This window comes from Podarcis raffonei, chromosome 13, assembly GCF_027172205.1.
Source record: "Podarcis raffonei isolate rPodRaf1 chromosome 13, rPodRaf1.pri, whole genome shotgun sequence".
In the NCBI taxonomy this organism is placed as follows: domain Eukaryota; kingdom Metazoa; phylum Chordata; class Lepidosauria; order Squamata; family Lacertidae; genus Podarcis; species Podarcis raffonei.
The window spans coordinates 8,015,258-8,028,713 of NC_070614.1; the positions used below are offsets into that span (position 1 = coordinate 8,015,258).

The 13,456-nt window shown below is 42.4% G+C and overlaps 1 protein-coding gene across 1 annotated transcript in view; it reads right to left on the reverse strand.

Annotated features, from left to right (window-relative positions):
• Positions 1 to 218: 218 nt before the first annotated feature.
• LOC128400278 (40S ribosomal protein S15a-like) overlaps positions 219 to 13,456 on the reverse strand; it is a 55,020-nt gene continuing 41,782 nt past the window's right edge. The window contains exon 2 of the mRNA XM_053362438.1: positions 219 to 610. Coding sequence (XP_053218413.1) covers positions 226 to 610 — 385 coding nt within the window. The 3' untranslated portion in view covers positions 219 to 225. The remainder of the gene's footprint in view (positions 611 to 13,456) is intronic.

A 13,456-nucleotide genomic window follows, 5' to 3' on the forward strand; every position in this document is an offset into this window, starting at 1 on the left:
AACCAATGTCTAAACAACCACTCACTGATTTTGTATTTTAATAAAGTTGTGGCCAAAATAGTGCCCAAAAACCAAAACTAAATTACGTGTTATGTGTGAAGTTATTTGAGGGGTGGCCTGGGAACCTACACACGCAACAAACTTAATTCGTTCCAGAGGTCCATTCTTTTTTTCTTTTCTTTTTTTCTATTTGAACAATTTATTAGTTTGCCTGTTTTTACAAGTTTAGAAAAAGAATCCCAGGATTTTTCCTCCTGTGTGTTTTTGCCTAGCTTCCTCATGGTCTATGATGCCAGCTGAAGTTGTTAGCACAATGTACCCAAACTGACGTGAAGGTAGTAGGTTGTTCTGCCACTTTTCCAAATCCTTCAGTTGGACATCAAATCTGGGGCTGATCACACCACACTTGTTGAGTCTGCCTGTGAGATTAACAACAATCTTCCCAGCTCTGTGATCATCAATGATCTCAAATTCACCTATGTAACCATGCTTCATCATCACAGTTAAGAACCGGACAATAACTTTGGAGCACGGTCTGATGAGAACTTGACGTTTTACACTCTTCTCAGCATTGTTGATGCTTTTAAGATAAGCTGAAACCGTTCTTATCCTGAGGCGTGCTTTCACTAATGGCGCCTCCTGCTCACATCCTGGGGCAAAGTTCCCAACCTGGAGCAACTACTTCCGGGTTAGCAGAGCTCGTAACCCGAAGTGTGCACAACCAGAAGCGTTCATAACCAGAGGTACCACTGTACTGGAAAGGACTGGAAAGAAATAGGAAGTGATATAGCAAAGAATTATATGGAAGAGCCACAGAGCCGCAAAAGATAAGCACGCGCTTAGGGAAAGCTATAAAAGTAAAGCAGAAAACTGTTACCATATGAATTTGTACGCATTCTTAGCGCCAAGCCATTTGAAGCCTCCAGAGTGGAAGGGGGGAAAAATTTAAGGGCATAACATACAAAGGCAACATCAGCAGGCCCCATTTTATCCACATGATTTGCTAAAATTGATAATAAAACAACTCGCAAGTTGAGAAGGGACAAACGCACTAAATTACAGCACATAAAGGTTTCATGTGTGTGCAACACAGATGGTATTACTGTTCTAACAAGTTATATAAATTGCAGAGATATAAGAGAATACATATTTTTCCGGTACATTTCTGAGCACGATGCAAAGTGTTGGTGCTGACCTGTGAAGCCCTAAACGGCCTCGGTCCAGTATACCTGAAGGAGTGTCTCCGCCCCCATCGTTCAGCCCAGACACTGAGGTCCAGTGCCAAGGGCCTTCTGGTGGTTCCCTTCCTACGAGAAGTGAGGTTACAGGGAACCAGGCAGAGGGCCCTCTTGGGAGTGGTGCCTGCCCTGTGGAACGCCCTCCCACCAGATGTCAAGGAAATAAGCAACTATCTTACTTTTAAAAGACATTTGAAGGCAGCCCTGTTTAGGGAAGTTTTTAATGTTTCATGCTGTATTGTGTTTTTAATATTCAGTTGGGAGCCACTCAGAGTGGCTGGGGAAACCCAGCCAGATGGGCAGGGTATAAATAATAAAATTATCGGGGACTTCCGGGTTAGCACCTCCGGTAATGGCTGAATTCCTCTGATCGGGAGGAATTTGCTTCGTGGAAATTAGGGTCTGGCTGCCACGGCGAAGGCGGGGACCCACAAAAAATCACAGGTGGGAGAAGCCTGTGAACGTGGGATTCGGCTGGCACCTTTTGCGCCTCCCCTACTCGTGGGGAAACCCGATTTCGGGGATCCAGAGCGACGTGGGGTGAGTGGCGCGGTGCTTCGAATTGACTGCTTCTTTCACGGAGTGAAGCCGCATTGCTGTTGCCGGAGAGCGCTGACTTTTTCCTGTGGACAATTTGATCTTAAAACAACTACCCGTGAGTAGAACGGAAAATTGGATTTTTAAACGTCTTAATTTGGCACCGAAACGGGGGAGGTTTCAAACAGGAAGTCTGCCTTCCCCTTTTGTAAATAGACTGAAGCAAAGAGGCTGCAAGCTAAAGTCTTGGAAAGCTTTTCATAAAGGATTAAACTTCCATCGGCTAAAATCATCAAACCCCCCTTGGAAGCAGGAGAAGAGGGGGGAAATTTTAGACCGCGTAAGCCTGCTGGAGAGAGTGAAGAAAGTCAAATTACCACCGCTCTGAACCTGGAAACGGGCTGCTGAAGTTTTGGATATGCTCATTGACTGTGAATAGATTGTTTGTTGACAGTAAGTTAAAGAAGAGAAATACATTGTTTCCATTGTCTCCTTCTGCGTTTAAAAAGGAGTAAAAGTAATTGAAAATTGAAACTAACTTTTGATACAAATAGAAATTGTTTCCCCCTAGAGGAAGCCTTTGAAATTGTTACATGAGCTGAGCTGGGGGAATTTCCAGCTGCAAGATAAGACTGTGAGAATCGGGGATTGACCTTGGACCGTTAAGAATGTTGACAGAAGAAGCCTTAGTGGTTGAATTATGTAAGATTATTGACTCACTGGAACAGCTCCATAAGAAGACGGATGTGATGATTATAAAAATTGATAACTTGGAACAAAAAGTGCCTAATTTGGGACAAAAAGTGAATATTAATACAGAAACTATTCAGGAATCGATACAGGGATGTACTTTGACATGCCAAATTGAGGAGAAGGCGGGGGAGAAAGTTGTTGTAGCACAAGTGGAGAGGGAGAGAGCCCCAGCCTCACAGTTGCAATTTGATGACTATAAGAGAATTTCAAGATGGCGACGAAGGCAGTAGCCTAGTTAACTTTGTCCGCTTTTAGATTTAGTTTTAAGTAGTTTTATGTAGTTTTTCTTTAACCCCCTCTGGGCTTTTTATTGTTTTATTGTTTTAGATTAAGCTTTAAGCAGTTTTAAGTAGTTTTTTAAACCCCTCCGGGCTTTTATTGCTTTATTGTTTTACCACCTGATTCGAGCTTCAGCCTTGCTGTCTTGCCGCACCCCCCGCTGTGCATCTGGAGCTGAGTAATCCCCTGAAACGAGTGAGTGGGGAAGGGAAGAGGTCTGGCCTGACTCCCCTGCCGTGAAGGGATCCCCCTTCACTGGAAAGGAAAAAACTTAAGGTGGGTGATCGGAAACACCGAAAAAGGGTTGAAGTAAGGCCCCTTCGAGTCCCGCCTGTGTGAGTAAGACCGTCTTCAGCAAAGCAGGCTGATAAAGAGGCTCGGCTTGGAAAATAATTACCATCCTTCACCTCATAACAATTAACCCCCAGCTTCTATCAGCTTTTATCAGCAAAAGGACACTGGGAGCTGACGGAAGAGCTCTCAAACCTTCCTCCCTTCCTCCCTTTTCCAGCTCCACCAAAGAAACATATTGAGAATCAGTGCTTGCTGATGAGCTAAGCAGGAGAAAGCTGCAGATACACCCACATTCATCCATCGGTCCTGCAAACTAGGTAGAAACACTTGGGGACAACTGGCTTTCTAATTGGAAGACAACCACCCAACATGGTCCTCACCAGAAAGATAAGTAAGGAGTTGGGTATCTTGCCAGATACGCCACTTAGCCCTCCGGGACCCGGAAAGAGACAAAGTAAAATTATAAATTATTTCCCAAAGAGGGAGGAATGCATGAGCGAACAAATTGAACTAATTATTGACGAAGTCACTCCTCCCCCCCTTACTTATCTTGAACGGTCACATTACTTCAAAGAGCTGCAACAAAACTCTGGAAATACAAATTCCCCAAGAAGCTTGGCGCAAGAGCTAGTTCTAGCGGAGAAACTTGAGGAAAATACCTATAATCAGCGCCCCCTGGCAGAATTAACAACATGCCACCAAGACCAGGCGCCCACTTCTAAATACACTCAAACTGAACCGAGTGATGGCCATTTTCAGGCCCACCTCCAAGATATAAATACAGACCTTTCCAACATACTTCTGTTATCTCTTTTTTTTTTCCCCTGTAAGTATTTGCCCAGGACGATATCTACCTTTACCTCCCCACCCCCATTTTATGTTGCTATTTCTATGTATATCATGCTATGGCCACACGGCTAATGCAATAAAATCTATTGAATTGAAGTTGATGCCTTTTATGACTGAATTTAGAGAAAGTCAGACTTTGAGGATTGGAGCCCCGCTTGGACTGGAGAAGGAAAGTTGGATAGATCCCTTCACGCAGGGATTTATTGACCTTTGGGACCTGGACTTGGGTCAGGAGGAGACTGGAGTTGTGGGGACCGCCAGACTTGGAGGAACTTTGAAATACAACTGGAAATATCTTTTGAATTTTAGTTTTAACTATGGAGATTTGGCTGACTTGTCGAGAAGGAATAAAAACATTGCTAGGTGGGAATTTCCACGAGATCCACTTTTCAGCATCAAAGGAAGGAAAATAAGAACAAGATCAGGAGAAGACAAAGTAAAGTGCATGTATAAATATGAAGAAGACCTGCAGAAGGGACTTGGAAAAGTGTTAAGAGCCTCGGACAGAAGATCACCAGGTTGATGGACTATATGGAATTGACGGAAATGACTGGCAGAATCCGAGACCAGGGAGAAGAGACGGTGGAAGAATATTGGAAAAAGTTTAAAATCTATATATGGAAATAATGTAAAATTAATGAGTGTTAGAAAAATGTTGGAAGGGAATTATACGGCTTTAGTAGAAATGTTTTAAGGAATTAAGTATAAATAAGTATTATAGTATTAATGGAAAATAAGGTTAAAATATGTTAAGATAATCATATGACAGAAAATAGAGAAAGATGGAAAGGATTTGCTGAAATAATTAATAGAAATGAAATACAAAAAGGGAGGTGAGAGGAGGTCGATGAAACAAGGGAATGAAAGAGAGGATATTGAGATGGTATGATGTGTGTTTTTTGAATTGTTTTTGCTTTCCTTTTGTTTAATGTGTTAATGTTGTGTTGTGTATTGTTTATATATTGTATTGTTTTTTCTTTTGCTTTTTCTTCTTTTTTTCTTTTTTTTTCTTTTCTTTTCTCCTTTTTGTAAGGTTTAAAAGTAAGAAATATTATTTTTTTAAAAAATAAAAAAAATATATTATTATTATTACTATTATATACACCCACATAAACAGTACCGTAAATCACATGTGTACTAAAACCATATATGGTAGTCCTGCACACATGCACCCACCTATGACTACATGTATACCAAGAGCTAAAATATCAGTATCCTTCCATAATGTTAGAAAGCTACGGTTGTAAGGGGCCCTGGGTCATCTAGCCCAACCCCCGTGTACAGCTACCCACATTAGATTTGCCGCACATGCGATTAACCAACACTAAGCACATGCACAGCCACACACAAACCTGTTTAAGCAAGTGAATACATGCATATTCCTATTTATTCTTATAAAACGCACAGCACATGTAGTGATAAGACTATCTGTGTGTATAGTTAAAGTCGGGGGGCCCTGGGTCATATAGCCTGCTCCCCAACACCTTAAGGCTAGAGGGGATTGTAAGGATCAACTAGTCCAGCTCCCTGCCAAGCACGAATACGCAGGTGACCCCATACGGCAAATTCCCACCATGCTCTAACTATTAAGCTATGCTGCCTGCAGTGCTGAGCAAGTGGGTAATAAGAACAAGCCCATTTCTGGGGTGAAGCACCCAAAGAAGAATCACAGAACTGTAGAGCTGGAAGGGACCTTGAGGAAACTCTAGGTTGACCCTCTGCAAAGCAGGATTATGCAGCTGTTCCTTATGGGGAAACCACACGCCCTGCACATTATGTCAGAGATCACAGAATTGTGGAGTTGGAAATGACCAAAATGGTCATCTGGTCCAAGCCCTTGAAGAGAAGAACCATACCCAATTTGTGCCTCGAACTGCCTTGCTTAAATAGACTCAAAATAACACCATATTGTTGGACCTTCTGGACCAACCGAGCTTGCACAGCGGCTGGGGGGATGGAATAAAAACTGACCCGCAATATCTTTGCCTATATTTATTTTAAGAAATAATCAAACAGCTGCAAAAAAAACACCCTTTTCACCACTCCACACTCCCCCAGTGGAATACCAAGCATTTGGTCAGCTTAAATACAATTTTCAAAATAATCAATTACCCTATCTCATTGCTGCATCACATAACTCTACCTCTAATTAGTTACATTGTTAAGATACAGGTGTGCTGAAACGTCTATAGTTCACAGGTGTGCTGCCCTGCAAATTATTATTACAAACAAACACATACCACTGGGTAGCACCACTGACCACACCAATGTCAAGAAAACCCAACACTTATATGCAAGTAGATCAGCACACATACATACCCACATGGCATGCATACATTACAAGCTTGCTGGGAAGCAGTTTTGCACACCTGGCGTAACCACTGAGCTGTTCAGCCACATGTGCGGCCACCTATTCCAGGCCCCATCAAGTAATGAGTTGTAACATCAAGTAATGAGTTTCATGCATAAGTGGATTGGAATTCAGTAATCAAGTGGTGTGCAGCAAGGCCTCAGTTGGGAAGGAAAATCAGAATGGGCAAATGGGCAAAGGTGAGGTCATAGTTTTTCTGGCACCTAGATTATAAGTGCATGTCAAAGCAGACTTCATGAATCTGCCAACATAACTGAAGAGCAGTTTGGGAAGATTAAAACTCTGAAATAGTCTAATAAGGTAATGAGAAAGGTTCATACTGTTTCACATTCGGATCTGATAGCAGGAGCAAACCAAGTGGTAAAGTAGCTTATTTGTATGATTAAAAGTGCACCGAAGAATTTATAGGCTGATTCTGATTGGGGTCAGAACGGTATTAACCTGGAATAGTTATGGAAGGCCTGTTAAAAGATATATAAGCAGCTTAAAGAGTGTTCAAAATACAGAGGATCTCTATTACAATGCAAATTGGAGGACCCTGAATGGAAAGCATGATTTGCCTTCACAAACCTCAGCACCCAAATCTAGATATTCAAAGTGCAACACTGTGATGGACAAGAACATTATTGTAGGTATTTGTTATCTATGTCTTCCCACTCTCTCAGAGGTACTTAGGTAACACACACAGCATAATCCCATAGTATCCCTCACAACATACATATGAGGTAGGTTAGTCTGAGGGAGCCATTGGTGCGAGGAGAACCAGCTATATGACTGAGAAACCTTGACCTCCTCAGTCAAATCCTCCACCTACATCTTGTTATTTTTAATGTGATGCAGTATTTTTATTGTGTTTTATGCCTGCAGTGTTCTAAGAAGTCCAGAACGATGCCACTGAACGATTTGTGTGGCTTAATTAACTTAATTAAATTTTCAAGCAAAATGGAAGTGGTATGCTCATTATGTCAAGATAGGCATCTTTCCATATGGGTACCAAGATGAACCATAATATAAAACTGTGCTCACCTCAGGCAGCTGACCTTCCAGGAGAGTAGTTTGCTATTGCACATGGGAATGTCCTTTTGAGGTAATGAAGTCTGGGTATTTTTAAATTAATATACAAGAGCTACCATGCATAAATGCCCTTCAGAAGCAGCCCTCAGCTAAGCAGAGCCCATGCTTTCTGTGGTAAGTTCCCACACAGCTTGGGACTGTGTATATTGAGGCAGCAGTTTGGGAATTGCTGGTCTTGTGAGTCTTTCCCTTGAGGCGCATATTGCATAGGAAAGACCGGGTGATCAGCTCTGTCCATGGAGTTGCAACACCCCCAGTCATTTGTGCATGCGGCATGAAATAGGGGGACTTATTATGCTGTTGTGGGGACTCTCCCCCCTCTCTCTTTTACAGCTGTGGTGTGCTAGTGTCATTCCCCAAGAAAGAAGGGTGATGGTAGCCATGGTCAAGCCAATAGCTTTTAAAGTGTTTTTTTAGAAGGAAGGAAGGAAGGAAGGAAGGAAGGAAAGAAAGAAAGAAAGAAAGAAAGAAAGAAAGAAAGAAAGAAAGAAAGAAAGAAAGAAAGAAAGAAAGTAAGTGCTGGCACCATGCATTCTCCAGACATTTCAAATTCCTTGACTCAGCCTAAGTTCAGGGAGTTTCCAGCTCTACAATTTTCAACTTGCCTTCACTGCTTACAATGGGAAAGGTGCAAGTTTCCTCAGCACAACTGGCCTGTTTAGACTATGCCAATTGCTTCTGACCACACTGGGGTCAGGCAATGGGCCAGACTCGTAATTAAGATAAAGGTACCCCTGACCGTTAGGTCCAGTCGCGGACAACTCTGGGGTTGCGGCACTAATCTCGCTCTATAAGCCGAGGGAGCCAGCATTTGTCTGCAGACAGCTTCCGGGTCACGTGGCCAGCATGACAAAGCCACTTCTGGAGAAACCAGAGCAGCACACGGAAATGTTGTTTACCTTCCTGCCGGAGTGGTACCTATTTATCTACTTGCACTTTGACGTGCTTTCGAACTACTAGGTTAGCAGGAGCAGGGACCGAGCAATGGGAGCTCACCCTGTCGCAGGGATTCAAACTGCCGACCTTCCAATCGGCAAGCCCTAGGCTCTGTGGTTTAGACCACAGCACCACCTGCATCCCTAATGTAGCTGCCCCGTAATATTTTGTCCTCAGCGCCTCCTTTCCAGGGGTCACCAGTTGCCATCTGAAGAGCCTCTCAGTTGGGTTGTAGTGACTGAGGAGTCTCTGATGGGGTCCAGGCTGAGCCCCCAAATGCCCAGTCCTAATACTTACCCGTAGTTGCTCTTTCTATTGATAGTACTATATAAAACATCTGTGCAGAAGTCTCCTTGATTTATACTAATGTTTCTTTGAAAAAGGAGGAACTGTTACCTGCTTACATTTGATGTAGGACTATCTCACTCACTGTATATTCTGTGATTATACAGCTTCAATATTTCATCTGTTGCCTTTATAATCTTTGTGTTTACGATCTTAATAATAAAGCTAATGAACTATTTTCATTAACTACTCTCTTTTGGTGCTTCATGCCCAGTGCTAATCTACTTAATCTACTACTATTATTTATTATTATTATTGCTTTGATATTATGACTGTGTATATATTGCTCATTACACACCAAATGGGAAAAACGGAAGGCTTTCCTCCTCACTTGTTATACAACCAACGTTCAGGAAACAATTCACAGACATTGTTCATTCGACTGCCACCTTCTCATTGTTATTAAAATTCCGAATGTGCTATTCTAACATTAGAGAAACAGGAGCAGATCAATCTCGCTAACTTGCACAGAGCAACAAAAACCAAAAGCAGAAGATTAGCAGCCCAGGTAAGTGCTTGAATCCTGATGCAGTCAATAAGTATGGCTAAGAATTCATTGTAAATCACTTCAGGAAGGAAGTGAAAGGATCTGGTGTGTGATGCACATCAAAGGTTTGATATATGCCGCTCTGAGGAAGCAAATGCAGTGAGAGGTGCTGCATAAACATCTATAATTCTTAGGAAGTCTACTCATGCCAATATGGAGTGTTGATGAAACATAGTCAGATAGCTCAGCTAAGCAAAAATCTATTTGTTTTTATTCCTGGGATCAAGAATTCAGAATAAGGTTTTCTGTATATTCATGCTGAGTTCATTTTTTTAAATTCTTAAGCCGTTCTCCTTAGTTACAACATGCAATATCCTCAGCCCATTACGGCACAGCATTTGAAATGGAGTCCAGCTAACACAAATAAACTCATTATTAAAAAAAGGGTGCATCACTTAGACCATTTGTTTTTCAACTGACTGAATTTGATAATGTGCAGAATTGTTAAAATTTATATATCTGTCTTTTCAAGATAGTGTGCTAATGAAACTGTGCTATAACTTACAATTTAATTTTTAAGAGCTACCATTTATTATTAGAAGGAAAAGCAATCTTTTAGTGTAGCTTTTTTAGCATTTGAACTTCTATAGTTTATCATATAAATAAAATTTAATACCCAGAATTTAAAACTAAGGTTCAAATGGAACATTCAGATTGAAATATGCCATCCCAATATGACCAAAAAATAAAATAAAATCCAGTCATCAAAGTAGCTCTGCACTTATTCCAATTTTCTCTTCCCTCCTGGATATTAATTAATAGTGCAACAGTATGTATGTTTACAATGGGGTTCACTTTCAGATAAGTGTGCATAAGACAGTAGCCTCAGTGAGCAAGATTTCTCATATTTATCGTCTTCCCATTTCTTTTTATCTTGTCCTCAATTAAAGGATCATGTGGGACTTTCTGTTTATGTGCCAGTTCAGTTCTAGCTAGTACAATTAAGTTAATGACTAGCACTTAACACTATTTTTCTACCACATCTGTTTTACATCAAAGCCAGTGAGAGGATTAGGAGTGAAGTGTCTCCTGGAACTGACTTTCCTCTAGCAATTCAACTGGATAGGACATTTATCTTTCACTCCCACTTAACCCACCAAAAACAAAATAGCCCTCACGTCTTCTTTAAATCTCGAGATAATTGATTATAAATGATTTCTTACTGATTAATTTTGTTGATTAATGGTTGGTTGACATTTTCAACCCCAATTTGTAAATATATGGTTTCTTTACTCTTCATCACTAATTTCGCATGGATTTAGAATCCTGTATCTATGGGGAGAAATTTTTTTTGTCAGTTTCACTATTCCCTACATCTCTAATATTGTCAGTCACCATGCTTTGCACATCCTGCAAAAAAAAAAAGAACTAATTAGCAGTTGGAATATCTAGGACTGCAAGCTTTAATCAATTAACCCACCATCTATTTTTTTCATGCAAAGAAGGGTGCCCTGTTTATGCTTATTTGGGAATAAGTCCCATTGAGATCATCAGATAATATCCGCCCTCCCTTCCCCACAGGTGGGCGGGATTTGCGGCACCGAGCGGGGCTCACCTGGGCAGGTGCCACCCACCTGCTTGAGCCAGCCTTTGACCCGACCTCGGCCAGGAAGGACAATGGCCGGCCGGCTGGGGGTGGGCCTAAGGCCAAAAGAAAAGAGGCTGACTCCTTGGCTCAAGCCTCTTTTGCTGTTCTTCCTTCCAGGATCACCCACCCACCCTCCCTCAAATTAATAATTTCTTGCCTCCATTATTTCATCCTAGGTCAGCAATCTTTAATTTAATGATTCTTTACAGGCTAATATTTTGCGTTCCAGGTCAGCGGGCGCTGCTGCGGTTGTAAGATGGTTGCTGTATTCAGAACCAGAAAGGAATTTCCCCTGCATTGGCAGGTTTCGCCTTCCCCTTAGCATTTTGTCACAACTTTGGCGGTAAAGGTGTAGGCACCACAGACAGGGTTAGCGCGTTTGCCCCCAAATAGGTATAGAATTGCAGTCTTAGATGTCAAAATGCCTCTCCCCCCTTTTCAATGTTTTCCAATCATCACTGCACCTTGGATAAACTGTGCACTAAAATTCAGCACCTTGTTTATTTTGAAGTACCATACCATCTATGGAGAAGATACAGCCTCCATCTGAAGGCAGGATGGCATAAATTTCTCACTTTTGAACTTTGTCCGTAATTAGTGTGGGGGCCCCACTCAGATCTATCACCAAAGAAGAGGACATGCTTTAAAAAAAAAAAGACAGATGGGAACACAGTACTATACAATATTTGCATATGCTAATTTATATGTATAAATGCCCGCTCAGTCTGCTTTTCAGATGCAAGCTATTGATGAACTGCAAAGCTTCTCCTCCTCCCGGAGGGGAGGGATTGCAATCGGGAGCCTTTCCCACGCTTTGCAGGGGGCGTGCCAGCCCCCTGCCCGTCATCAATGCTGTCACACCCCGCCCCCTGGCTCTCCTCCAATCATTGCAAAGGCCGGGGGTGGGTTTAGCTGCCTAAATGCGGCCGTGGCAGCTCTCCCCCTCATTTTGCTGCCAGTTTCTTTCAGGTCATCCACCCACCCTCCCTTTAGTTCAGTTCCTTGCAATCGATCTTGCTATGGACCTTTGGTTGGTTGCCTTGGTTGTCCGAGGGGCCTGGTAGGAGTTTTTTCCCAATTGGCAAATTGGCACCGGCCTCTTGGTTTTTTCACCTACCTCGTAGCAACTCGTCACAACTTTCCGGTATTTGGCGGTTAAGCATTGGAATCTGTGGTTGGTGTATGGAAGGGCAGGGTGTGGCCATCGCCTACCCCTTCCTTATGGGTATTCCGTTAAAGGAATCCAGCGGTCTTGGATCCTGTCCGATGCCCTGCTGTGGCTGGGGGCCATGGCACGACCGCCGGTGACATGAGGGGAAAGCTTACAGTTGTATTTGCATCAACAGGCTCCCCCTACTGGTGGTTAACCCCTGTTAGACTCACCCCTCCCTGAGGGCGGAGTCGAATGTTGGTGTTCTTCCAAAGCCTAAGCCAATACCTCTCACATGCTGTAATCAATAAAGTTGTGGCCTTTTCTTATTTAATGTAGCACGCAGGTGGTGCTGTAGTCTAAACCACTGAGCCGCTTGGGCTTGCTGATCAGAAGGTCGGTGGTTCAAATCCCCGCAATGGAGTGAGCTCCTGTTGCTCGGTCCCAGCTCCTGTCAACCTAGCAGTTCGAAAGAATGCCAGTGCAAGTAGATAAACAGATACCGCTCCAGCAGGAAGTGCACTGCTCTGGTTTCGGTGTTGCGTTGTGCCACAAGCGGCTTAGTCATACTGGCCACATGACCCAGAAAAACTGTCTGCGGACAAACACCTGCTCCCTCGGCCTGTAAAGCGAGAGGAGTGCCGCAAGCCCAGAGTCGTCTGCAACTGGACTTAACTGTCAGGGGTCCTTTACCTTTACCTTTTAAAGTGGCGCTGGATAACACAATGTTCTCATGAAACCATCCGTAACATAGCACTATTGACACACTTTTTTGCAACTTGTCCACTGAAGGAAAAACGTAAGAATAAAATGTTACTAATACATAACCTTATTTGTAGCTAGCTACCATAATTTCTGGGTTTCTTTGTTTTCTTATTTGTAAAAATTATAGTTATGGCAAATAGTCCAGCGATCTGGATTTTCTTTGGCACTTAATTACAGATCTCATGGTTGTGAATGTCAGTTTGCATTTCTTAGTGTAGAAAGTATTGATCTGATGTGTGGAGATATTTCCTATTCTACTTAATTCAAGAGGGTTCTGGAAGCTTCACTGTGTGAAAGAAACAAGCAGAAGGTTCGTGGTGTTTGGGTTATTCCTTCAGAGAAGCTGAGTACAGCTGGATTAAACAGGTTCTGTTATCTCTTCTGTCAAGGTCATACTGACTATAATAGTAAGGCCAGAAGGATCCTGGGTTTCACTTTTTCTTTTTCTCCTGGTGTGGTGTTCTGTACATAGTACTCTTAGTGTTAAGGTTTAGACTTATTGTTATTGTAAGTTTAGGTTAAGTCTGCTTCCACTGGATTTCTTATGGACAGGGCCAATCCTGAATATATTGGATTTGTAACAATTATGCTCATTTGCCTTGAAGTAAAGCTCTGCTGGATGAAATATTAATTGCCTCTGGTCTATTTTTTGGGGAATCCTACAACATCTTTAGGGACACGGGTGGTGCTGTGGGTTAAACCACAGAGCCTAGCACTTACCCATCAAAAG